Source organism: Betta splendens, chromosome 19 (assembly GCF_900634795.4).
Source record: "Betta splendens chromosome 19, fBetSpl5.4, whole genome shotgun sequence".
NCBI lineage: Eukaryota > Metazoa > Chordata > Actinopteri > Anabantiformes > Osphronemidae > Betta > Betta splendens.
The window spans coordinates 13,193,476-13,216,858 of record NC_040898.2 but is presented as its reverse complement, the minus strand read 5'-3'; the positions used below and the strand labels follow the sequence as shown (position 1 = coordinate 13,216,858).

Sequence of the window (23,383 nt, the reverse complement as noted above, 5' to 3'; positions counted from 1 at the left end):
AAAGCCCAGACCTAATATTAGCTCCCTGCGTACGCTGTAGTGCAGGAGGAGGGTGGAGGCTATTATTAGCCCCCAGCTTGGTTGCAGAGATGATTTTGGCAACATCGTGCAGTTTAGCCTGTGAGACGCAAAGGTTCCTTCTGACGGTGCCTTGTGTGTGTGTGTGTGTGTGTGTGTGTGTGTGTGTGTGTGTGTGTGTGTGTGTGCGTGTGTGTATAAGGTCAATAAGCTGCATGCTGCCTGTGACCTTGCCGCCTACAGGACTCATCCACTCACTACTCTGACTTGCTGAATGAAATATGGCCCAAAGACCCAAGGACTGAGCAAAGAGAGGCTCCACTGTCACTTTATTGCCTATGAGGTCAAGATCCTCTGCTAATAACTCCCATCAAACAAAACTGCCCTTTTTAGTTGATGGATTCAACAAGCATGTTGCAGTAGCCAGGTTTCAATCTGAACAGCATCACCATCATCGATTAGTGGATCGGGACAGACTGACCTTAACAATTAAGCCATCACACATTCATCTCTTTATTCTGAGCCTCCAAGTTCTTGGAGACTCAGACGTGACTAATGGGAGCTGCAGGAAAGCGCTGAATTATATATTTCTTGGAATATATTTGCAGATGTGAGTGTCTCTCAGATTTTAAAAAGGTAGTTCACATTTCAAAGCAATTCAAAAGCCATTTCTCTGCAGTGTGACCTTGCTCACCCTGATGCTTCTACTGCACCTCAGGGTTGTCTTTCCCCTTGAGAAACAACCCCTTTTTATATCCTTTATTTCAAATATGTTGAAAACAACTTTTAGACCCATGAGGCCATTGGTCCGACAGAATCACAAAGTGGACCCAAGAAACCCGGTTACACACGTGCAGAGTTAAAAGATAAACTTCTGAAATGAGTTAAAGGATCAAGTGATCAACTCATAACTTGAGAATGAACTATTTTTCATGCCAACTTTGCTGTAATTCAATATGAATAATGACCTATTAGTCAACCAATGGCAGCTCAGTGGAGGACAGGGCCACCACATGCACTCACATGATTGATCAGATACAGTTTCATGCAGTGCTTCGTTTCACACTCCTCGCACGTTCTCTGCGTCGTGTTTTCGCACCTCCAGACACACACACACACACACACACACACACACACACACACACACACACACACACACACACACACACACACACACACACACAGCAGTCTTCTAACATGCACATCTGGATCGCGTGGACCTACGGTACCTCTAGCGCTGTGAGCAGAAGGCAGAGACGGTGCTTTACATGCCTCAGCCCTCCCACCGCTCCTCCTCATACAGGATTTACACCTCCCACGTGGTTTCTCCCATCTCATCCTTCGTCCGTTCTGCCGCTCCTTCTTCCTTTGCTCTCTCCCAACAGCAGAGCAGCCGGCGCAGACTCTGCTCTGGCAGAAACGCTCGCACTCAGCCAGTAGTCCGCTCACATTACCCACTGCAGCCCTGCCCCCTCCCTCTGCCTCTCACATACATGCTGAGTCAGTGTGGAGTAGTAGCATGGCCATGGGAGGAGCGGCAACACATCCAGCGTGTGTGAAGCCCTTCTCCAAACTAGATGTGCTTCATAAAGACATGCAAATCAAGGACAGGCTGGTCACTACATTGGGAACCGGCACCAAGTAGTAAGTCACTCAAAAACATATTTGAATAGACTACATTTTAATAGAATCAGATTTTACTTTTGTTACATCAAACAGAGACAGATGTTCACACATCTGCTCTTATGTCCTCCTTTTGTTTTGCTCCGTTTTATTTTGTGCCAGAGTTTAAATAATTCACCAGAGCATATAGAACATCGCTTCCTGCCCCTGAAGCCGATGTGCGACAACTCTTCTATAGCAAAGAATAAGGTTATTTATAGCCAAGGAAATAAAAGGACCTAAGTACGAGATCCAGCAAAGAGCCGGTACAGTGGAGTGGCTCAGAAAAATGTGAACTAAACAAGCAAAAGCAAATGAAGATATCAAAGTGATGTTAGTCTCAACATCTGCATAAACGACTGTGCAGATGTTGATTTTAGCAACAACAAAAGAAGCTAAAGCTGAACACGAGCTCTAACCCTTCCGCGACAGAGTAGCCCCCGCTCTGCGCTGTCCCTGAACGCAGCACGCGCGCAGCCCTGATGGGAACGCTCACTAGAACAACCTTGGAGAACATTCCACAGCGCGTCCGTCGCTTAAACCCTGCTTCTTCACAGCGAGAGCAGCGTCAGACTGACAGGTGGCTGAAGCTATTTTCTGTCACCACCTCCGCTTCTAACAGGTACAAGTAAAAATACACAGTCTCCGTCTGAGGCGGCGCGCGTGTCGATCAAAACGTGGCCCGTCTCCGTGCTCCGGGGCTCGTGCGGGTGCACGGACCTGATGCCGAGCGGCGCCAGAAGCTTCAGGAGGTCCCAGCATGATGCTGAGCGTTGACTGAGAGCGTTCACACACAGCAGGGGCTGAGGTCCTTTGTTCCCACTGTCCCGGTGGTGCAGAAAGATGCTGCATGACCACGACTGAACAGTCAGCAGAAGCAACAGCCAGTGTTGACACACGGCTCACGTCTGGCTCTGAGTAACAATCGCAGCTAATCTGCTGCTAAGAAGACAGAAAACAGCTCAGACTCACAGCGAAAGCAGCTTAAAGTTCCTCGTATTAATGCGTGAGGAGTGGGGAGATGTTTGACAGAGGATTCGTCTCCGCCGCGCGTTCGTTCTCAGCAAATTCCAAATCTGTTCCTGGAAAGCGACCTGAGGGACCGGGCCGACACCGGCCCGTCTCTGCAGATTGCAGCACCGAGCCGGCTTTTACACACAGCAGCGTCAGCACTCCCGAGGCAGCGGCTGCTTCGATCCGAGACAAACAACGCGAGGGACGATCAGGGTCGGTAGCGTCCAGGCCAAAGCGGGTCGGACTGAGACGGACCCTCCTGATGAAATGAAATGAGGAGCTGGACCATCTCCATTTCTGTGTCCAGCTCCAGTCTCCACTTCCAGCCTTCTGCTTCCATTATCTACTGTCTAGAATTATTCAGAAGTGTAAATTCTGGTCCTGGCAGCTACATGATTAGTTGATTAATGCAGCAGCAGCAGCCAATCTCCAGAACTGTTTTTGACTGGTTGTTTGTTATAGACTAAAAGACTGTAAAAATGACTGTGAGAGAAATATGATGCAGACTGAATAATTAGTAAGTTCTTTCTTTCATAAATTGCATTCTCTTATACAGGACGTGAGACGCTGCCAGACGCTTTCTCGCACCGGGCTGGGTTTCAGTGAGGATTCAGGCCTGCAGAGACACGACCCAGACGTCGAGACGGGTCAGTTGCAGGATGAAGTCTGTGCTGAACATTTTGGGTTTCGGCGCACGTCAGTAAGCAGCTTGAGGTTTCACTTACTGCTCAACACTGGAGCAGAGCTGTACAGGCTTCCAAGCTTCGGGAGAAGTCAATTATTGGCAGCGGGACGTTCCCAAACAGCCAAGAATGGATCCTGAACACTCACACGGGTTCTGGAGTGACCAGCGTGGCCAAACGAGACGTTTCGGCTTTTAAATGGAGGACGAAGAGCCTCCGCGGCAGATTTGCGTTTCATTAATCACACGGATCCAGGCCACTGCAAAGCGTTCCATCTGCACCGCGGCCAACGCACAGAAAAAGCCTCACAGATTGGAGCGGCTCGCGGCCGACGGCCACTCGTCATAGGCAGACACAGCAGCATTGCAGAATGCTAATGCCGGCCGTCATCGCGCGCTCGCACCTGTCAAAATGCTAAAAGGCCCCGGTTCAGCGCCAGCACTCGCACCTCCTAAATACTCCCACACCTCCAAAACGTATTCTTGGCTTTCAGCTCGGAGTATAACGAGCAGAAAATACCACAAATAACTGAGAGAAAGGGACGAAAAGAAACAATGGCAGGAACCATGGGCTCGTGAGACGGAGAGAGGACGGGAGAGTGTAGGAAGGAATGAAAACAGACGTGGGAACAAAACGAGAGAAATTCAACACCTCTCTGGTCACTAAGCTCCATTTACAACCACAAGAGAGGGACGAGCGTCTCGGTCCCTCATTAGGAGCTGATGAGAAGCCAAACGTCGGTGACACCAACCGCTTTGTCATCGCTGTTTGTGTGTGCGCATCGGGTCAAGTTTCCTGTTTTCGTGTTACAAAAATACACAAGCAGCCGAGGATCTTCGCTGTCCCTGAACGCCTCACGCGGAGGGACCGCTGCCAACCTGTTGGTCTGATAGCTGCTATTAACGTGGAGGACTCACATACCTGCCTCAGGTTGCTCATAAAGCTCCTAAACAGTTAATCTGCGACAACAGAATTAATCCACAGGTGAAAACAGACGCTTTTTGCACCCTGTGCCTCTAAAAAGTACAGGAATCAGGCGGTACATAAGAATTCCAGAACCTCCTTGAACGTTCCACACTTTATCTGACAGATCCTGGATCTGTTCTGGCTGAAGCAGCAGGATCATAGACTCTGGGCCACTTTGCTTTTGTAGGTGTCATCGGAACCACATCTCATGAGCTGCGATAAATGAAGCCAGAAGGTGTGTGTCTGCCCTTTGAGGCAGCAACAGATCTGCTCCCTGACAGAGAGGGCGTTTAATAGAGTCTTCAACCTGCCATGCAGCTCCTGATTCCTGCAGAGCAATTTATCACCGTGCATGATGGAAGAGATTATGAAAATACATTAAATTCCATGAGGACTTCAAGTAAGGATTGTAAATTATTCCACTAGTGTCTAAATCACATTATAAACATTTAAGCACGTTTAAATGTAGGAATAAATAAACGTCCATCTGACGCCGGACACCAGAACTGTTCATTCACCTGTGTCTCTACGTTGAGACGCAGACTAAACTTATCTGAACCCCGCTCACGTCCACACTCACCTTAAAGGAGAAAACACTCCGGCGCCAACTTTTGCAGCCAAGGACAAAACTTGAGCGGAGCCGCGGCGCGCGGGCAGTGGGCGGCACGCGCGGATGCGCCAGTGACAGCGGCGTCCGTGGGGGTGCGTGACCTTTCCTCCGGCAGCCGGCGCCTACAGGTCCGGCTGCGCGTGATGCAGTGCGCTCACTTGCCGCGCGAGCATCCGATGCAGCGGCGCCGAGAATGCGCCAGTCATCGCTCCGCCGACGCGACAGGCACCGCGAGGAGTCCACGCGCCGCGAGCCGCGCGGTTACGTGGGCAGCGGCGGGGCTCGTCTTCGTGAGAGGCTGTTGCATCGGCGTCTGCTGCGCCAGCGGCACTGCGGTCCGCATCTATCCGCCTCCCGCAGCTCCCGGCGTGTGCGTGAGTGTCGTGCGGAGGGAGAGCGGCGGGGCGGGAGGGGGGGGCGTCAGGGGGGGAGAGAGAGCGATGCTGTGAAATGGACAGCTCCTCGTCTGGGTGTCTTCAACTCTCTCTCTCTCTGTCTTTGCCATCCTCCTCCTCCTCTTCCTCCTCCTCTTCCTCCTCCTCCCCGGGTTGGGCATGCCCAGTGTCTGCCTCCTCGCGAGCTTCACTTCATTAGTGGAAGGTAGGAGTTCGCACGTTTATCACAGTTGTGTTGAGGCGAGACTGCGCTGAAATCACTGACGGAAAAATAAAAATAGAGCGCGTTAAAAGCATTTTCCTTTTCGTCATTATCATCATTATCGTCATCAGCACCAGAAAGTAGAACAAATTTCCAAATGTCCAATCACAGATTCGGGGCAGAACCACGATGTGCGGTGTAAACTCGAAGATGGCGACCAGTAACGACTCACCTGGGAGTATTTCTATCCCAGTGTTCGATGTTAATGGAAATATAGGTAATATTATAAGTTAAGAACATGTCCATCAACAAGCTAAACACATATAAACACTGACGCTCCACAGCTTCCCATGACTTGTTGAAAGAGGTTTTGGAGTTCAAAACATTCATTTTTAGTAAAGTTGTTGTTATAACACACGTTCGGAACATGGAACCTTCAATTAAGAGGAATGAATAAGTTTCTTCATGAACCTAGCCAGAAGTCAGCCACTGCTGGTTTTCCATTAGGCCCCGGTGACGATGGCTGTGACTGCAGCTTGTGCTCATGTTTGTCCAAACAGCTTCATTTACTGCCACACGCATTAATAGTCATTTACTGCACTCTGGTTTGTGACGGCTTCATAAGGCACACGACGTGTTTATCATTCCTGCTCTAATCCCTCTGGATCTGTCTGCCCTAAATGCATCACGGTCAAAAGATGGATCAAAACAACACGACAAACACTTTAACGTTATCCCCACCATCATGTGTATAATCACAGTTCTTTTCATCATGACCCACAACTGTCTAATATTAAAATATCCTAATTTCTAAAAAGTTGTGAAATGTACAAGGCATCAACCCAAATTCAACGATTAGCTAGTGATACAAATACAATTATTCATCAATGGGACTTATGAAGCTGGTGATCAGATCACAAACAGTGATCAAACAGCCTGACTAAGACACAGATGTGTCCAATTCTGCTGATTAATGGCCACAAATCCATTAACATAACAGCCTGTCAACACAAGGCAGGCTGAGACTGTAGCGCTTATGGCTCCAGCCCAGTCAGACATTAAACTGATCAGCTGCTCGTGATTTTCTCCACCATAAACCTCTCTTTTTGTCTCTTGGAGATAAAGACCCAATGACCACAGTCAGTTGATGTGGTGCCAAGATGTTGAGTCACAGTATGTTCCAGTGTCATGACGGTGATCCACCACACGGTGGCAGCAATACACAGACAGTGGAGGTTGACGAGACCAACACAATGAAGCGTTTATTTTCAGATTGTAATTATTGACAGCAGAAAAATCAGAAACACTGGACTCTTTCCTTTCTGATTTATTTATTTATCGGTTGCATCGAAAAGATTAAATATAAGAAACTATTATAACTACTCAACTACTACTAATAATAATGATACATTATAAACATGTGACTGTATATTTATTTCCATATTTATTTATTTTTTCTAACTAGCTACATATGACCAACATACGACTTGATGTATGTTGGTCAGCTGTGACTATAAATAAAAACACTGGAATCTAAATCTGAAGCTTGGCTCATAAAGCAGAACCCGCCTTTGTACTCTTACGTCACAGGATAATGTTCAATTCCCAATAAAGTTAAGTGCACCATAAATCAGCGGCGGCACATGAACCCTGCTGGTGTTCCCTCACTCACCCACCTTTGCCCTTTGGAAAATCGGCCTTGATCCACATAAACCACACTACACCTACTGTACATGTAAGTCACTCACCACCATTTGGTGCTTTGTTGAAATTTGCAACAAAGAAGTTACAAAGTTACATAAAATGATCCAGGAGAAGTTCAGGACCCAAAACCCCAAACACATAAAGCTACAAATACTCAGTCAGACAAAAAAATCTTTAAGTGCAAACATTAGTAAACAGACCGGATGTACTAGTAAACTGCAACCTATAGTTTTATACGCACACAGTACACACATATACGCAGTAAAAATATAAAAGTTTAATATCCAGTGTCCCAGTTCGCAGTGACTGGTAGTGGTTGGTGGTTCTTACTGGGAAGGGGGGGGGGGGGCGTCTACGTCTCATACAAGCCACACCCCTCTCTGAGTTCTCTCACTGTCAAGCCACCTAATGACATAAACCGGAAGCAGCTTTCCTTTCACATTAAAAGTCAAGACAGTTGAGACACGTCACAGAGAAACAGAAAAAAACAGAAGTTTAAGGCTAGTTTATTCAAGTAATAATTCGGGGTAAAGAACATAAAGAGCTGATAGTTATGTTTTGTACGAAAAGGGCTGACCTTTTCCTTTATGACTGAAGAATGTTTGCGCCTACGTTTTATTTTGAAAGCTCCGTCCGGAAGAGCGTCGTTTCATTTGAAGAAGGAGACAGTGGACACCCGCGTGGGCATCACCCGTCGCCCTGGCCGCTCACCGGTGAGACTCCTGCTGCAGCTGCGTTGCTGAACCTGTCCATCTCCCTGCAGACACCGTCCACTTCCGGAGCCGGGGACTGACACTTTGTTAAGTGGAGGGAAAAGTTTTTAAAATGAACGAGAGTGCGCTCAGCGGTTTGTACGACTTCGAGCGACGCTTCGACGACAGGCGCGCTCAGGAATGGATGCAGGCGAACTGGTGAGTGCGGGATGCGTCTTTACGCATCACAGCTGTGCCAAGTCTGTATCTGTCATCTAACATGCATTTAAACTGAGCAGCATTTTATGTATAAATTAATTGGCTAAAATCAAAACGTTGACTTTTTCTAACTAAAAAAAAAATCAAACAAACACAAATATCTAAGTTTAGAACTACTTAATTACAAGTAGGCCATGCAGTAAAAGTACCAGGTCCTCAGATGCATGATGAACGATAAGAAATTGGCTGTATTTACCCTTTAAAGACATAAATGCACGAGAGCATTTAAAAAGTACAACATTTCACTAAGTCATAGTGTACTAGAAAAATTCAGGTGGAGCATATGCACATTCCATCTCTAAACATCTCACGAAACATCTCAGATAAGACGAGAGGCCTAGGGGCCTCCACCACATGAAACCTAGTAGGACCACATTTTACAGGCTCACCCTGATGCGGCTGTTAAAGGGTGAAACCTAATGCAAATAAGCTGTGACGCAGCTCTTTGTAAGGCTCACAGGCCCAAGGCTGGGTTATACACAAACCCCCCGATGTGCACGCAGCATGAAAAAGTGGGCAGCACATTAACGCCTGCCGTCAGCTTCCTCCTTCCTTTATAGATTAGAAACTGGTCTAGTACAGGTAGGACTCTAATTCACACACCTGCTTCCTGTTTCCTTGTCATCACAAAACAATTAAGTCAACTGAAAACTGAAACTGGATGTTTCAAGAAATAATATCACATTTTCTCTAGCTTCAGTTTTTATGCCATATGGGATCTTAAATTCAATGTTATCAGGCTTTGAACAGTTGCTTGTGAGAATTAAAGACACCACAGTGAACACCTGTAGCATTATTGTTTAACCAGCGACAACAAATCAAAACCTAAAAGTAAAATAAAATAATAAACATTTTTTAAATGGCTGATTTTTTATTAAAATAATATGATATAATAACACCGCCATTTGCCATCAATTATAACGAAATGAGAAGTTAAATAAATTAATATACAATTACACCTGTACAGTCTGATATTAATATAGGAGTTATACACAAACCGAAGCCAACCTCATAGATGTAACACTGTATAAACTGGAGCAAGGTTCATTCAGGCAGGACCGATGTGTCACGAGGAATTTATAAGAATCATTTTATCATATTCGGATCAGCTGCTTCTTTAGATGTAGTTACAGTAGATGAAGCGGCGCAAACCAGAACTGCCATTTGGCCCAAACCTGGTTAACTGGTTAACCTCGTCCCATTGTTATAAATGAAAACACCTGTAGGCATCATTAGTGACAGTGGTGTGATGTGTTAATCTGGCAACACTTCAAACTACCGAGCCGGCGGTTTAACTCTGTCATCTAAGGTCAAAGGCCCCACAGTGTGTGGTGTGGTAACATCAAGGTTGCGCAGATACTGTTTAAAGAGTCTGGTTTCGTCGTCTTGTTTTGCTCCTGTTGATTCTTTTGTCTGTGTCTCCTCAGGACCAAGTCGTTCGTGTTCTGCGGCGTGTACGCTACGTTCGTGTTCGTCGGCCAGCACCTCATGAGGAGTCGACCCAAGCTGAACCTGCGGCGCCCGCTGGCGCTTTGGTCGCTCAGCCTGGCCGTGTTCAGGTGAGCCACTGTGTTCACTGTGATTTCACCACCAGCAGCTCCCACGAAGCAGTATATGAGCACGTGAAAGGCAAAACCCCACCATCCACACGTTCTTCTCGTCTAAGGATTTGTTGAATTAAATAACCTGCGCAGATGCTCTGGTACCAGCGTTTTGCCAAACCAGTTCCAGAGCAGGTTTTAGAAAAGAAACTGTCACCAAGCCAAACTTCTAATGAGCATTTGAACGCTGCACTGTTCAGGATCAAGTTGCAAAGACTGATCCTAACTCAGAATATGTAACGCTAAAGCAGTGGATTCCTCCAACGTTGTGTGTTCACAGTGTGATCGGAGCCTTTCGGACCGGAGCCTACATGTTTCACATCCTCACGTCCAGCGGCTTCAAGGAGTCGGTGTGCGACAACAACTTCTACAACTCTCCTCTCACCAAATTCTGGGCGTTCGCCTTCACTCTGAGCAAAGCGCCGGAGCTCGGTAGGTCTCCCTTCACGCTCCTCTGTGTGATTCTATGAGCTGTGGTGACGCTGACGGTGGCTTCCCCTCCGCCCTCAGGCGACACGGTGTTCATCGTCCTGCGTAAGCAGCGCCTCATCTTCCTGCACTGGTACCACCACATCACGGTGCTGCTCTACACCTGGTACACCTACAAGGACCAGGTGGCCGGCGGCGGCTGGTTCATGTGCATGAACTACTCGGTGCACGCGCTCATGTACAGCTACTACACGGCGCGGGCGGCCGGCCTGTGGGTGCCCCGGCCTCTGGCCATGGTCGTCACCACCTGCCAGATCCTGCAGATGCTCATAGGACTGCTGATCCAGGGTCTGGTGTACCACTGGATCCACGAGGTGCACTGTCCGTCACAGGTGGAGAACATCATGTGGGGGTTTCTCTTGTACCTCAGCTACCTGGTCCTGTTCGCCTTGTTTTTCTATGACTCTTACCTCAGAGGAGGCAAAAGGGCCAAGACAGAGTAGCCGTCAGCAAATTGTGATTAAATGAATTACTAAATATTATTATTAGTATTTCCTAAAAAGTCAAACTATTCCTTTAAATCTGGTTCATTTCCACACTGGGAACACAGTAAAGGTGATTTTGGACTTGATGTACAGTAACTGACAAAGAGAAGTCGTCTGCCACCATTTTCCCCCTCCATTAACAAACAAAGCATCTTAAAAATGCAGATGAGCTGCAAATTCTTTAGAAAGGCGTCTAAGCTGAGTCAACGAAGCTCATTATGTCTCTAAGATATTCCTGATCTGCAGATCTGCGCGCACCACACCAGCACATTGTTAGATAAAAAGTGAGGAACGGACACATTCCTCAGCTGAAAGCCTTCACACAGCGGGTTGTGTAACATGTTCAGCACTAGAAGGCAAAGTCTCTGATCTTCTGTCGACCGCTGGATTTACAGGGTTTACACTGAACCCACCGCAGTCTGCAGCTCATGCACCAGCAGTTTCCTGATCAATAAATACTATAACTAGTATTCAGCCAACAATGCGTTTGTAAATATGCACAGAAATGTCAGTGTACCTGGAAGGACGTCATCACTGGACGCACTGATCCATTTAACTTCCCCCACTCACATTCAGCCATTTATGTTAAATACTGTCGTTAAAAACTGTCATTAAACACTGACACACCCCTGCTCACCTGTCTGGACTTGCCATTGTTTTGTCTTTTCAGAGCTGTTAATGTAACGCGTTCATAACTAAAAAGGTCAAACTGGTTGTGGTTTCGTTAAATATGAGCCCAGAGGAGGTTGACCTCATGTAAAACTGACCAGAGCACCGGTTCTTTTCCTGATTCATTTGTCCGACTCGTTTTGTTCTTGTTCTCATTTTAGCGTGAAGGAGAAGAATAACAAAGTCTTTGCTGCCCTCGTGTGGTGCAGTGTTAAAGTCGCGCAATGTGACGTCACAGCGCAGTCGGCGGCAAACTCTGTTTATCTCTGACGCGTTAAGTGAAAGCAGCTGTGCAGTGACTCAGACGAGGGCACACGTGACGTTGCCTTCAGGACCCGTGGGAGTGTGGAAGATGCTGAACTTCTTATAACAGTTCCATTACTAGACACATGGAAAGCAATGTGCAATGCAATCATTATTATATTTATGTTATATCCTGTTCCTAAATTAATTCACTTTGTTACTTTCTATTTAGATGAACCCTATTCACAGACCCATTGGCTAAAAAACAAGCTTATAAATGGCACTTAAAGGCAGCACAGGCATTTCTTAGAAAACCACTTAGGGGGTCTTTAAGGGGAAAAAACTACAACTTCCCAGACTGCCTTGTAAAGTTGCAGAAACGTGTGATTCATCCACAATCCAGTTGTGAAATCTGTTCACTGGAACAAAATGATCCATGACAGGAAAACCACAACAGCAAAAACAGCAACAGCGACAAAATCAGCTGATTTTACACTGATTACAACAAAGCGTGGAGCAACAATCCCAGACTCTGACCTGACTGCACATGCACATTGGGAATTGTGTGTGCGTGTGTGTGTGCGTGCGTGCTTGTGTGCGTGTGTGCTTGTGTGTGCGTGCTTGTGTGTGCGTGCTTGTGTGTGCGTGCTTGTGTGTGCGTGCTTGTTCGCGTGTGTGTGTGTGTGCGTGCTTGTGTGCGTGCTTGCGCGCGTGTGTGTGTGTGCGTGCTTGTGTGCGTGCTTGCGCGCGCGTGTGTGTGCGTGCGTGCGTGCTTGTGTGTGTGTGTGTGTGTGTGTGTGTGTGTGTGTGTGTGTGTGTGTGTGTGTGTGCGTGCTTGCGCGCGCGCGCGTGTGTGTGTGTGTGTGTGTGTGTGTGTGTGTGTGTGTGTGTGTCTGGGAGGAGTTAACGGTTCCTGGCTTCCTTCCTCCACCATGAACCATAACAACCAGGCTTCAGACGAGGACGGACGCAGCAGCGTCTTCACTCCAGCAGCTCCTGATGCCACCGCTCCACATCAGCACATCTGTCTGGCTTCGACAATGAAACCGGCCGCGGGGACTCGGACACCGGAGCTCGGACTCACACACAACTTTTCTCCATGAGTTTGGATCAGCTGAGATGAGAAGCTGAAGCCGTTTGAAGCAACCAGCGGTAGGTGAAAGCTGTTTCTATACAACAAACACACTAAATTAGGTTCATCTCACATGCTTTCTCATCTTTAGCTGGTTAAATCGCTGTATGACATCATCACCACTTGTTGTTTGCAGAGGAGATCTGCGGGTGGTCGACATGTCTCAGTGGATGATTATTCCCGTCAGCTTGCCTGTGTTCACCATCACTGGGATATGGCTCGTGTAAGTGCCCATCTTAATTATGATGGACAGGAAACTGGTAAAGCTCTGCCCTCAGTAAAACACACAGGCTTCACACACGCTTGTCACCGTTTGAGTTTGATCTGCGTCTCTTGTTCTTTTCATCCATCCTCTCCTCCGTGTGAATTAGTTTACAAGTGTGAGGTTTTTTCATGAGGTCTCTGACGCTTCCTTTGTCAGTGAGGATTCCCCTCATTCTCCCTGAGACATTGTCCTTCGGGCACGTTGACAGCTGTACTTTGAGTTTGCAACACAAAAGTACTATTTGTTAAAACACTGATCTGCTGGATCACTGTCACAGTCTGTTCATTTGAAGGCAAGTCAATTCTGAGCGTTCCCCCGTTGATACTTTATCACATGTCAAGGTTTCAAACAGTGTCTTCTGTCAACAGCTTGGTTGGTTTGTTGATTCATGTGTGAATCTTATCTGTGACACAAAGTGGACCTGATCATCTGTGGCAGGGGTGAAAACACCAGACGAAGAAGCACCCTTTGCTTTACACACAAACCTTAAATTTCAAGCTTTTAATCAGATCAGGAGCCTTTATACGAGCACACGTGCTCAGGTGACGACGTCCTGCAGCTACAATGTTAACCCTTAAACTTGAACCCTGCTGAAAGAACGGAGCAAACCAAACACCTCTGCCAAGGAGACACTCATGCCGTCATACAGTGACCTCTGACCACCAGCATCTCATCATCTAATCTTGGATGAATTCATCATCTGGGACCCAACAAAGTTTCTGCCAATCTGTCCCACAGCTGCAATAAAAAGGTGCCACACCTTGAAGCCATGTACTGATACTGAAGAGCTTTTGTCCAACTCCCAGAGAAGGAAGTTTGGCTTCATGTTAAACATTAGTGAACAGCGCAGAGACAGACTGTTTTGCATGACAGATTGTGTCCGGTCCATTTCAAACAGCTCTCTACCGTCCTTCACTTTTTCAGATACGCCATGGCCGTGTACAACCAGCACGTCTGCCCCGTGACCAACTGGTAGGTCCTGCACCGTCGGAACGCTCTGCCCGAGGCGGTTGGTCTGTTATCAGCAGAACTACGCTGACAGGATGGGAGGATGTGTAAAGAGCCAGGCTTTACAGTAGGGAGTCAGTACGACGACGTTTGAGCAAAGATAAAAGGCAAAGGCAAACACGCTGCAATAACATGGGAGAGATTTCTCTGGTGACTTAAATCAGCTGCATGTTATTCTGAAATCCTTCCCAGTAAAGCTAAGCTTCGTCTTACCTGCATGGGTCCATCCATTTGTCTAATAGTCAGTATCTTCCTGTGGTTCTCCTGGTCTCAGCAGGTGGTCCTTCCTCCTGTATAAAAAAAAAAAAACATTGTTTATGGACATTTATACTCAAAAATGTTTTAAACTACAATCTACCACAAATAAAGCATGTGCAATTCAATGCAAACCATTTACCTGCATTACGTAAGAGAACGTCCATCAGAAAATATGTGAGTTTCCTGCCTTCTGCGACAAATTAGAAATGAGAAATCCTTCATAAGCCACTGATGTGACTCTCAGTGGGGAGGGATCTAAAAGCGCTATGTTCTCGTGTGCTTTCAGGCTCTATAATGAGTCGTGTGAGGAGCAGCTGCCGTTGCAGCGGGGCCCTGTGCTGTGCTGCACCCCGGACAACATACCACTCATCAGGTCGGAGATTGAATCCACTGTTCTGCTCTGAAGCTATTCCTGCAATGAGAAACTCCCATTAGCCCTAAATAGGAATCTAGAGCCTCATCAGCAAACAGCAAACAATGTGAGCGAGTTCGGGTTGTGTCTAAAATACTTCTAGACTGAATTATGAGAGGTTTAGGAATGATGTGCGTCTAATTCTTACTATGACCTCGCAGAATGACAGCCGTTAAACTGTCAAGTTTAACGGCTACAAGAATAAAATGTCGGCTTACTCCTGTTGCTTTCTCATGGCTATTTTGAAGGAATTCCTGCCTGAACAAAGGCGGGGGCACAGACGTTATAGTTGCTATTCACAGTCAAAGAGCAGGATGAGGCTGAGCCGCGCTGAGCCCACAGCTCAAACTAACCGCCCGTGCCCTTCTCTGTTCTAACTGCAGCAAATGTGGAACCCTGCCGCCGGAAAGTTGCTTCTTCAGCCTCATCTGCAGCACCGGCTCCTTCATGGGTACGTACCGGGTCTGCAGACGCTCGTGCAGCGAGTGCGTGCAGTTCAGTCCTGCTTTTTCTGCCACACTTGGGTCAACAGGACTCGAGGCTTCGGGCTTGTTGTTTCAGCTGCAGTAGCTGCAGGCAGATCTTCCCCTCACATGTTCCCCACAACCCACTGCCATGTTCCACCTCACCCCCTCACACTGAGGGGAAACTGCTTCATGCCATGAATGGTAAATTCTTATGCATCACACGAACCACGTGCGTAAACTCTCTGACCAGGAGGAACAACTGCTTTAACGCTTGTGTTTTCACTGGTCAAGTCAAAGGTGCATATGGATTTTTCATCTCTAGTTGCATAAAGCCCAACATCAAACGCATTCTCTGCTTTTAATCTCCTGCTTCTACAAACTGCGCTCAGGTCGTGTTGTTTGTGAGGAAGTTGGTATTTGAAGGTGTGGCCTCAGAACAGATGAGGAGAATGGCGATTGTTGCGAAGCTGCTCCCTCGCTGTGCAGCAGTCCGATAACCCACAACACGGACTCGCATCAAACGCTCGCCACGGCGTCGACCGCTGCTCTGACAGCACGAGCGTCACAGCCGCTTGGGGCCAGATGTGAATGGTGTGAGCATCAGGTGGTGCGGCTTTGATGGAGCAGTTTAGTTACACACACACACACACACACACACACACACACACACACACACACACACACACACACACACACACACACACACACACACACACACACACACACACACACACACACACACACACACACACACACACACACACACACACACACACACACACACACACTTCAGGATGCAGGCATGAATGACTGTTAAGAAGTAGTAGTTCAAAATTCATTCATTCAAAAACCACATGCTGTCTTTGTTTCTGCAGTGATGCTGATCGGCCTCCTGCATTACGCTCACATCATAGAGAGACACCAGAACTGCGTCCTCAACATGGCCGGCCTCTCCACCGGGTGGATCTGTGCTGCCGGGCTCATCATGGTGGGAAACTTCCAGGTAACCGCAGTCTGACCACTCACGCTGAAGCTCCAGAACTCTACTAAACTAAACTAAACACAGAACACCTGGTGTTCTGTGTTTAGAACCAGGCTGCTATCGATCGCCTGGTTCGTCCAAGTGACCCGGGTGCTTGAGTGCATGTACTGTCAGTGCAGAGTGAGTGGGAGGAGTGGGTCAGGGTGTTTGTTTTTACACCAGAGCTCACTGTCAGCTCTAGTCTGACCTCAGTTATGTGCTTGTTGTCATTTGTTACACCTGAAGGCATCACGAGGCGAATTCCAATTTTAAATTTGAACATGTCTTCAATATTTCAGCTAAAGATGAATTAAAACAAAAGCAACTGCTCTTTTAAGTTGCAAGTTGCATAATTCTTTACATAACTTGAAGCGGCTATCACAGTTTGGGAGTTTTCACCTCATCCTGCTATTGTGATTTTATTTGTTTGAAACTGAGGTGTTTTTGTTTTTTTGTCAGAGGGGCTGATATTGTAAATTAAGGCCCCGCTGCTCAGATAAGGCTTGATGTGATTTACGGGTCAGCGTCACAGAGACTGTGTGCAGATGTTCTCTGCGGCCTCACAGTAACATACCGTAAACATCACAGAGGTACAGTAATATAGGACAGGACGAGGCCTCAGAGTGGCTGAGAGCGTCCAGACACGCAGCTCACAGATTTGCACCATCTCAAAAAGCTTCTAGAGATAAATATGAGAAACGGCTTCTCTGCTCTGATCGTTTACCTGCTGCAGGAATGCAGTAATCCACTGGTTTGTCTCAGGATGTAATGGTTCTGATGGGTGAAGTGCGTCTCTCAGCGCTTTGTTCGTCTTTGATTCCTGGTTGTTCCGTTTGGAGACTGTCCTTTAATTTAAAAACAAGACGCTTGTTCAGTTTAAGGACAGGCTCAGTGTGAAGGTCATCATTTTTGTTACAGATTTACTGAACAGAACACAATGTACCTGCACAGGTGTGCAACACTGACCTGGGGCCAGCTGGTGCGAGAGTCTCAGGTGCTAATGGTTTTAAACCTGGTGCTTAAAGCAGGAATGTAGCGTGTGTGTGTTTTACAGAGACGTTCCTGAGTTTAGGCTTGTGCAGCTCATCAACCTAAATACTCCACATTCCACTTTTACTGTACGCTCCATTACGATCCATTCCAGGAACAGACTCCAAATCTGTCCTTTCAAACCCCCCAAGTTTGAGCTGCTGCATGTGAAAGCGGACTGTGTGTTTAAGCGTAACAGATACAGGAGGAAAATGAGGACGGTGTATTACATGTGTCGTCTCCTTCAGGGCCAGAGAAGATGATAGAGACGCTGTTGTTTTGCCTCCCAGTTCCAGCCTCGTCCTGTGTTTTGCTGGTGCAGACTGTTCGGTTCTGTCAAAAGACACATGATTATCCACAGCGCCAGTACTTGGTCACATCGACTGCTGTCTCTGTATTTATGGGGTCGGTTTGTGTCTGAATCTGGCTGCATCGTCTGCATGTGGTAAATCACACCCGTGGTTTCTTCTGTGTTCTCAGGTGGATTTCGCCAAAGTCCTGCACTACGTTGGCGCCGCCATGGCCTTCCCCTCCAGCATGCTGTTCGTGTGCTTTCAGTCGGCGCTGACGTACAGACTGGCTAAGACCCAGGAGGAGTACAGGCGAGGCCACCTCCGTCTGGGCATGGCCCTGATGGCTCTGATCGCCCTGGTGCTGAGTATCCTTCAGTGTTAGTTACGATCGATACTGGAGGAAAGCGACCTCCTGGAGCATGTCCTTAAACTGTTCGTTCGTGGACTAGGAGGTAAATTTACTGCAGTGTAAATTCCATTTCTATTCTGTTTGATGTCCCTCTAATGTTTAGTGCTTGATCCACCTTCAGTTGCAGCGCCCTCTGCTGGAGAAAACAAAGGTTTTCCATCCCTTCCACTGGAACAGACAAACTCTGGGTGTGGGACATGTGTAACTCATGCTGTGCAGCACTTGATCTCCTTAACCTCTGATCACCAGGTGGGGTTTTCTTCTGCCAGGAGAGCTTCGTCCTGCAGCACGCCTCAGCCATTTTTGAGTGGACCTACTGCATCCTCATAATGCTGTTCTACGGGACCTTTGCGTTCGAGTTCAGGGGCATGTCAGGGGACACCCTCATGGTCCTCTCCAGAGGAGGTCCAGTACCGGCTTTCTCCGCTCCTGATCACAAGGCAGAGATGGGCCGAGGATCCAACCACTGCCAGACAGAGGGTTTGTCAATCCTGTAAACACAGAACACCTCCAGTCAGTGGGGGGCCAAAGGGTCAAACAAGCATCCATGTGGATGAAGCTGGAAGCTGCATCACCACAGAGCCGAACCTGTTCTCCATCAGCAGTGAGCAAAAACCTACAAACGTCTCTAATACTCTGTAAACACACATGCAGAACACTGTATAATGTTACAAGTGCCTTTTTAAAAAGTCCAGGACAGCAAAGAGACGTCCGTGTTCACACAGGCACACGAATGCCCCCATGTTTGTTTCATCTCTTTTTTTAAAACAATCGCTTCCTCGTTTTTTTTGCTCAACTCGCTTATCATGAGACAGAACGTCCTCAAAGTGCCTCAGATGTGAGAGCAGAGCTCCGCTGTTTGGACGTTCACACACCGAGCGCTGCATTGTTTTCACTCAGGAAGCTTTCTTACATCACGAACACGAGCTCTTAACCCGAACAGAAAGGTGAGGTTTCCCAAAGATGTGCGACAGTAGCTGAGCCAAGAATAAGAGGTTCTGAAATGGATCGATTGTTGTTCGGAACGCGCTGTGCTCGTGTTGAAAAGCTTCTGGGTTTCTCTGGTAAATGACGACGCCGCCTGAGTGGACGTATCACATCAGCCAAATAAACGTCAGCTCTGCCAAAAAGGTTGCATCATGCTCCCAGTAACAGCCCTCACACCTTTAATGGGACCAAACGTTAAGAGGAGACGTCATGTTCTCTGTCAATAAGGATGCAGATAAACAAAACACATATTAAAGCAAATAAGGAAAAAATCTGACTGTTCTTATGTATTTATGTACACACGCCTATAGAGCAGAGAATCATTGGTCTGATCTTAGACTCAGCTATGATTCCCATTAAACTCCAGCTTCTCCAGTGTGAATCTGACTGAGACCAGCGGCTAAAACCAGTCAGGCCCAGAGGGTGTGGACCACGAACCAACCCGACCATGAGAATGAGACGTCAAAACAACTGCTTCACACTGGACAAACATATCATTTCCCTTTATTCTTCTTGCACCCTGTCCGTCCTAAAAGTACCGGTGAGTCAGAGGATGTAGGAGATAAAGGTTGAGTCATCTTTTGGAGAGTAGTCACGGTTGATGAACCTCACCAAGGGGGCGACACGCAGGCACGGAGGAAGAGCTGCGGTCACAAATTTACATCTCAAACCTGATGAAATTCTTCAACATTTGATTTACTTCTGAATCACATAAAGGGCCAGGGTTTGATTTTCAGCGTTACTAGGATTAAATGAATGCAGATACAGTTTCTCATCAGTTGAGGGCAGTCCAACCTCACTTCGCTCCGACTCCCTCCTTTAACACAATAACTACCTTAGTATTGTTATTATTACCCTTTAAAACAGCTTCTTTTGAAGACATAAAATGAGCAAAACAATTCATCAAACACAGCCACGTAGTGGAACACAGACTTCGCTGATCCCCAGTACGTAAAAGATAAGGCACCAGATCAGATTTTAGTTCCATTATCAGACACAGACAGACATGTAAGGATTCTCCACGGTGGATGTTTTCACTCAGACACAGCGCGCCAGCTGCTGATAAATGATTTTCCGCTCCGGAGCCAGAGGACGACAATGATGAGTGGAGCATTAACACATTCACCTTCTCTTTGTCCTTCTGCTGCGATAAATCCCAACGTGAAACTTCAGGGTTCTAAAGCCACTGAGCAGATATTTGTTGGTGTGTAGTTTTATCCTTTCAATGTTTATATAAAGGCTTCCTTACTGTTCTTTTAATAGCCAAACATATCTAGACACTCAGACATTACAGCAATATGAGCTCATGGCTGTCAAAGACACTGATGTGGCTTCAGGTTCTCATTTATGGATCTGGATAAAGACTTTCTCTGTTTACTACGTTAGTGACGTTGGTGTGATGAGGCCTGACTCTTCACCTACAGACCCTGTTGTGTGTGTTTGGCTTTCACATGTTCTGCATTTTCTTACCACCATATAGAACCCAGATCTTCAGGACTGAACAGTCCCAGCCTCAATTAAGACATAAGCAACGACTTACAAAGACGAACGAACCCATGCAGCTACTTTCTGTTGGCACTTTAGTAAGGTTTATTTCGGGAAAAACCCAGAATCTTCGCCGTCCTACTGCTCTTAGCCTAGAAGCTAATGCTAAAGCTAAAACTACCGATAAACTGGCTGAAGGTGACGTTGACCCCGTGCTACGGTTTGATTGGTGTGGAACCCAGAGGCGACTGGCGTTTCTTGGCATATTACTGGCTAATGAGTTCCATGACGTCACCCGTATTTGATTGGTTAATGTTTCCATTTTCACTTATGGATACTAACTCCTACCTGGCGTCCTCAACGGAGCGGTCAACAATGAAATACCGCGTTTCACCACATATTAAAGGGGGCGCTGTTTTGCTTTTTATAAAAGGTAAACTTATATCGAAATTGGTTTTAATTAATTATCATAGCTACAGTACAGTCAGGAAATAAGAGGGAAGCCTGATTTTCTTTGGTCTCTTAAAATTCCACTGATGTGACTCAACAGAGCATAATTTTTTAATATAAGAGAGTATTCTGTACCCAAGTCATTGCATTAAAATTGTATTTGTTATCATGTTGACACAGCCGCTAATTCATTAATCATCATTATAAATATCATCATGGGAAACTCATTGAAACCAGCCAGCTGAGTCAGAGCAGATTTGAGGGCAGAAGTTGTATGGTTTGATCTCGCTGCCTCGCTAACTCCACGTCACATTATTCAGCCAGGTGGAGGATTAGATGGTGTAACATCCCAAGCTCCTTTCCTTTAAGACCTCTTGGCTCCATCCCTTTCATCTCCTGCAGTATGTGCTCTCCACCGTCCTGGCGCTCTACCCTCAGTGCGTTTGCTTTTCTTCCCATCCGTTCTTCAGCATCCTCCTGATTCCTGCATTACTGTTTTGCGGCTGTCAGCGAGATGAGAGAAAATGCAGAGCAGGAAGCCGGAGCTCTCTGCAGGGATTCTGCTTCTCAGAGCGATAAAATAGCTGTGGTCCTGTTTTATGCAGAGTCAACACCGTATTTCTCCGTATCTGCACTTGTGGCATTTTTTGTCTTTATTGACACTGTATTGCTTTTCGTTTTGGATTTAACGGAGTGTGAAGAGCAAAAAACAGTAAAATGGAAACACGATGGTCTCCTTTATCTCCCACTATTGTTTAATCTCCCTGAGAAAAAGTGATAAGAAGTGCATCTCAAATGCAAAACCGAGGTTTCCAGGCATGTTTTCTTTGTGGCGGTACAAGCATCTTGGAGCAGCGCAATAATGGGTCTGCAACTGAAGGGAAGTCAGATAAACCGAGGGGGGAAATTGAAATATTACAGGCAAGAGTGCGAGCAAACAGGATGATTACCACCATGCTCAGCAACCGGCGACACATTCCTCCTCTCCCCTGCAGCAGGCTGGGTTAGTAATGGTGTTCATGCTGCCGTAGTGTGGAAGCAGTGACATTAATGGGCGGCAGCCACTGGTAATGAGTCGTTAAAAGACAGATTTGGAGCTTTACTGATCCGTTTCCATACCAACTGTCTTAGCTGGGGGGATTGGATCCTCTCGATGTTTCAAAAATCTGCACGGGGTGTAATGGGATTTGAGGAAGTGCTTCTGGGTAGAACTGGGACTGACACACACACACACACACACACACACACACACACACACACACACAGTATATATATATATATATATATATATATATATATATATATATATATATATATATATATATATATACACACACCACTGTGTGTGTTTGTTTGTTTTAGGTTAATCTTCAAAGTCGAGCTCCTCAAACTGAGCCTGCAGCCTGTTCGAGCCCATTGATTCCGGACATTTCTCCTCCATTTTCTCGCACGCGCGCTGCCTCTTCCTGTGGACATGTGCACAAACAGTCAAGGATGGGAGACACGCTCGCACTGAGAGGAGACCGCCGCGTTGCCACGACAACCAGGCGCTTGCAAAAAGCAGCGTGATGCCAACTCTCATCCAGGATCACATGTGGGCTCGTGTGTGGGGGGGGAGGAAAGAGACAAAGGCAGAAGCAGGGACACGAGCAAACATGCTAGCAGCCTACTGTCTGCATGTGCATGTTCGATAGCAACAGTACTTTTATTTTTTTCACCAAGCGATAATAAACAACCAATTAGAAGTGGGAGAAATGAGCAACAGAGACAGAGATTAGCAGAGAGAGGCAGATGACGATGACGATGGTGATGATGATTTGGGTTAAAGATAGCAAACTGTTATCACTGAACGGCAACATCAAAGGCCTCGTTGGCAAGAGGAACCATAAAACTTAAAAAAAAAAAAGTTTAATTTCACAAGTAATCTCCCACCCCGGGGCCCGTGGGTAAAACAAAACTCTGTGAAGTAGATGAATTTAGCTAATCTCCTGCACAGCTTTAGGGGATCACAGCGGCGCAGGGAGGAGAATCACGCTCGTCGGGGCCTGGGATTTCTGGGCGCACACACATCTTTCGCCTCTGGTTCTGTGCAAGTCCCGGCTCCTAGTTACACGATGAAACATCTGGATCCGCGAGGAAAATCAGCCTGGGAACCACAGAACATCAAATGAACAACGAAGCAGGTGTTGAGGGAACGGGAGAGAGACCGACTGATGTCTCTCTTGTGCCGATGATTGACGCTCATTTCTCAGTACCTGGAGAGAGAGAGAGAGAGAGAGAGGAATACAACCACTTGAAATAAACCCACGAGAAAGAGTGTAAGTGTAAGTGTAGGACCCTCAGCAGTGAAGCCTTTGCTAAATTTGTACCTGCCACATTTTCACCTCACTGCAAATGGTACAAATACCCGGAATACTTGCAGAGCAGCAGGAATGTGGCCCTGCACGTACAGTAC

At 46.9% G+C, this 23,383-nt stretch overlaps 3 protein-coding genes across 4 annotated transcripts in view; 2 read left to right on the top strand and 1 right to left on the bottom strand.

The window, feature by feature from the left end:
- The window catches only part of LOC114846528 (PH and SEC7 domain-containing protein 1-like), a 49,393-nt gene extending 31,605 nt beyond the window's left edge, over positions 1-17,788 (bottom strand). Inside the window, exons 1-5 of one of the 2 annotated variants that reach the window (XM_029135583.3) lie at positions 17,242-17,788; positions 17,000-17,120; positions 14,515-14,787; positions 14,331-14,407; positions 4,924-5,608 (exon numbers count right to left, since the gene is read on the bottom strand). The gene's annotated coding sequence lies outside the window, so the exon portion shown is untranslated. Of the gene's footprint in view, positions 1-1,247; positions 1,437-4,923; positions 5,609-14,330; positions 14,408-14,514; positions 14,788-16,999; positions 17,121-17,241 lie in introns of those variants that run through there. The other variant, XM_029135584.3, reaches the window with a different exon arrangement.
- Positions 7,786-11,433, top strand: LOC114846530 (elongation of very long chain fatty acids protein 6-like). Its single transcript, XM_029135588.3, has 4 exons — positions 7,786-8,165; positions 9,653-9,784; positions 10,107-10,258; positions 10,337-11,433. The coding sequence occupies exons 1-4, from the start codon at positions 8,080-8,082 to the stop codon at positions 10,756-10,758; spliced, it is 792 nt and encodes a 263-aa protein (XP_028991421.1). The 5' UTR covers positions 7,786-8,079; the 3' UTR covers positions 10,759-11,433.
- LOC114846529 (transmembrane protein 150A-like) lies at positions 12,581-19,267 on the top strand. The gene is made up of 8 exons (XM_029135586.2): positions 12,581-12,864; positions 12,981-13,067; positions 14,034-14,081; positions 14,662-14,748; positions 15,171-15,238; positions 16,130-16,257; positions 17,785-17,962; positions 18,256-19,267. The coding sequence occupies exons 2-8, from the start codon at positions 13,003-13,005 to the stop codon at positions 18,501-18,503; spliced, it is 822 nt and encodes a 273-aa protein (XP_028991419.1). The 5' UTR covers positions 12,581-12,864; positions 12,981-13,002; the 3' UTR covers positions 18,504-19,267.
- The last annotated feature ends 4,116 nt before the right edge of the window (positions 19,268-23,383 follow it).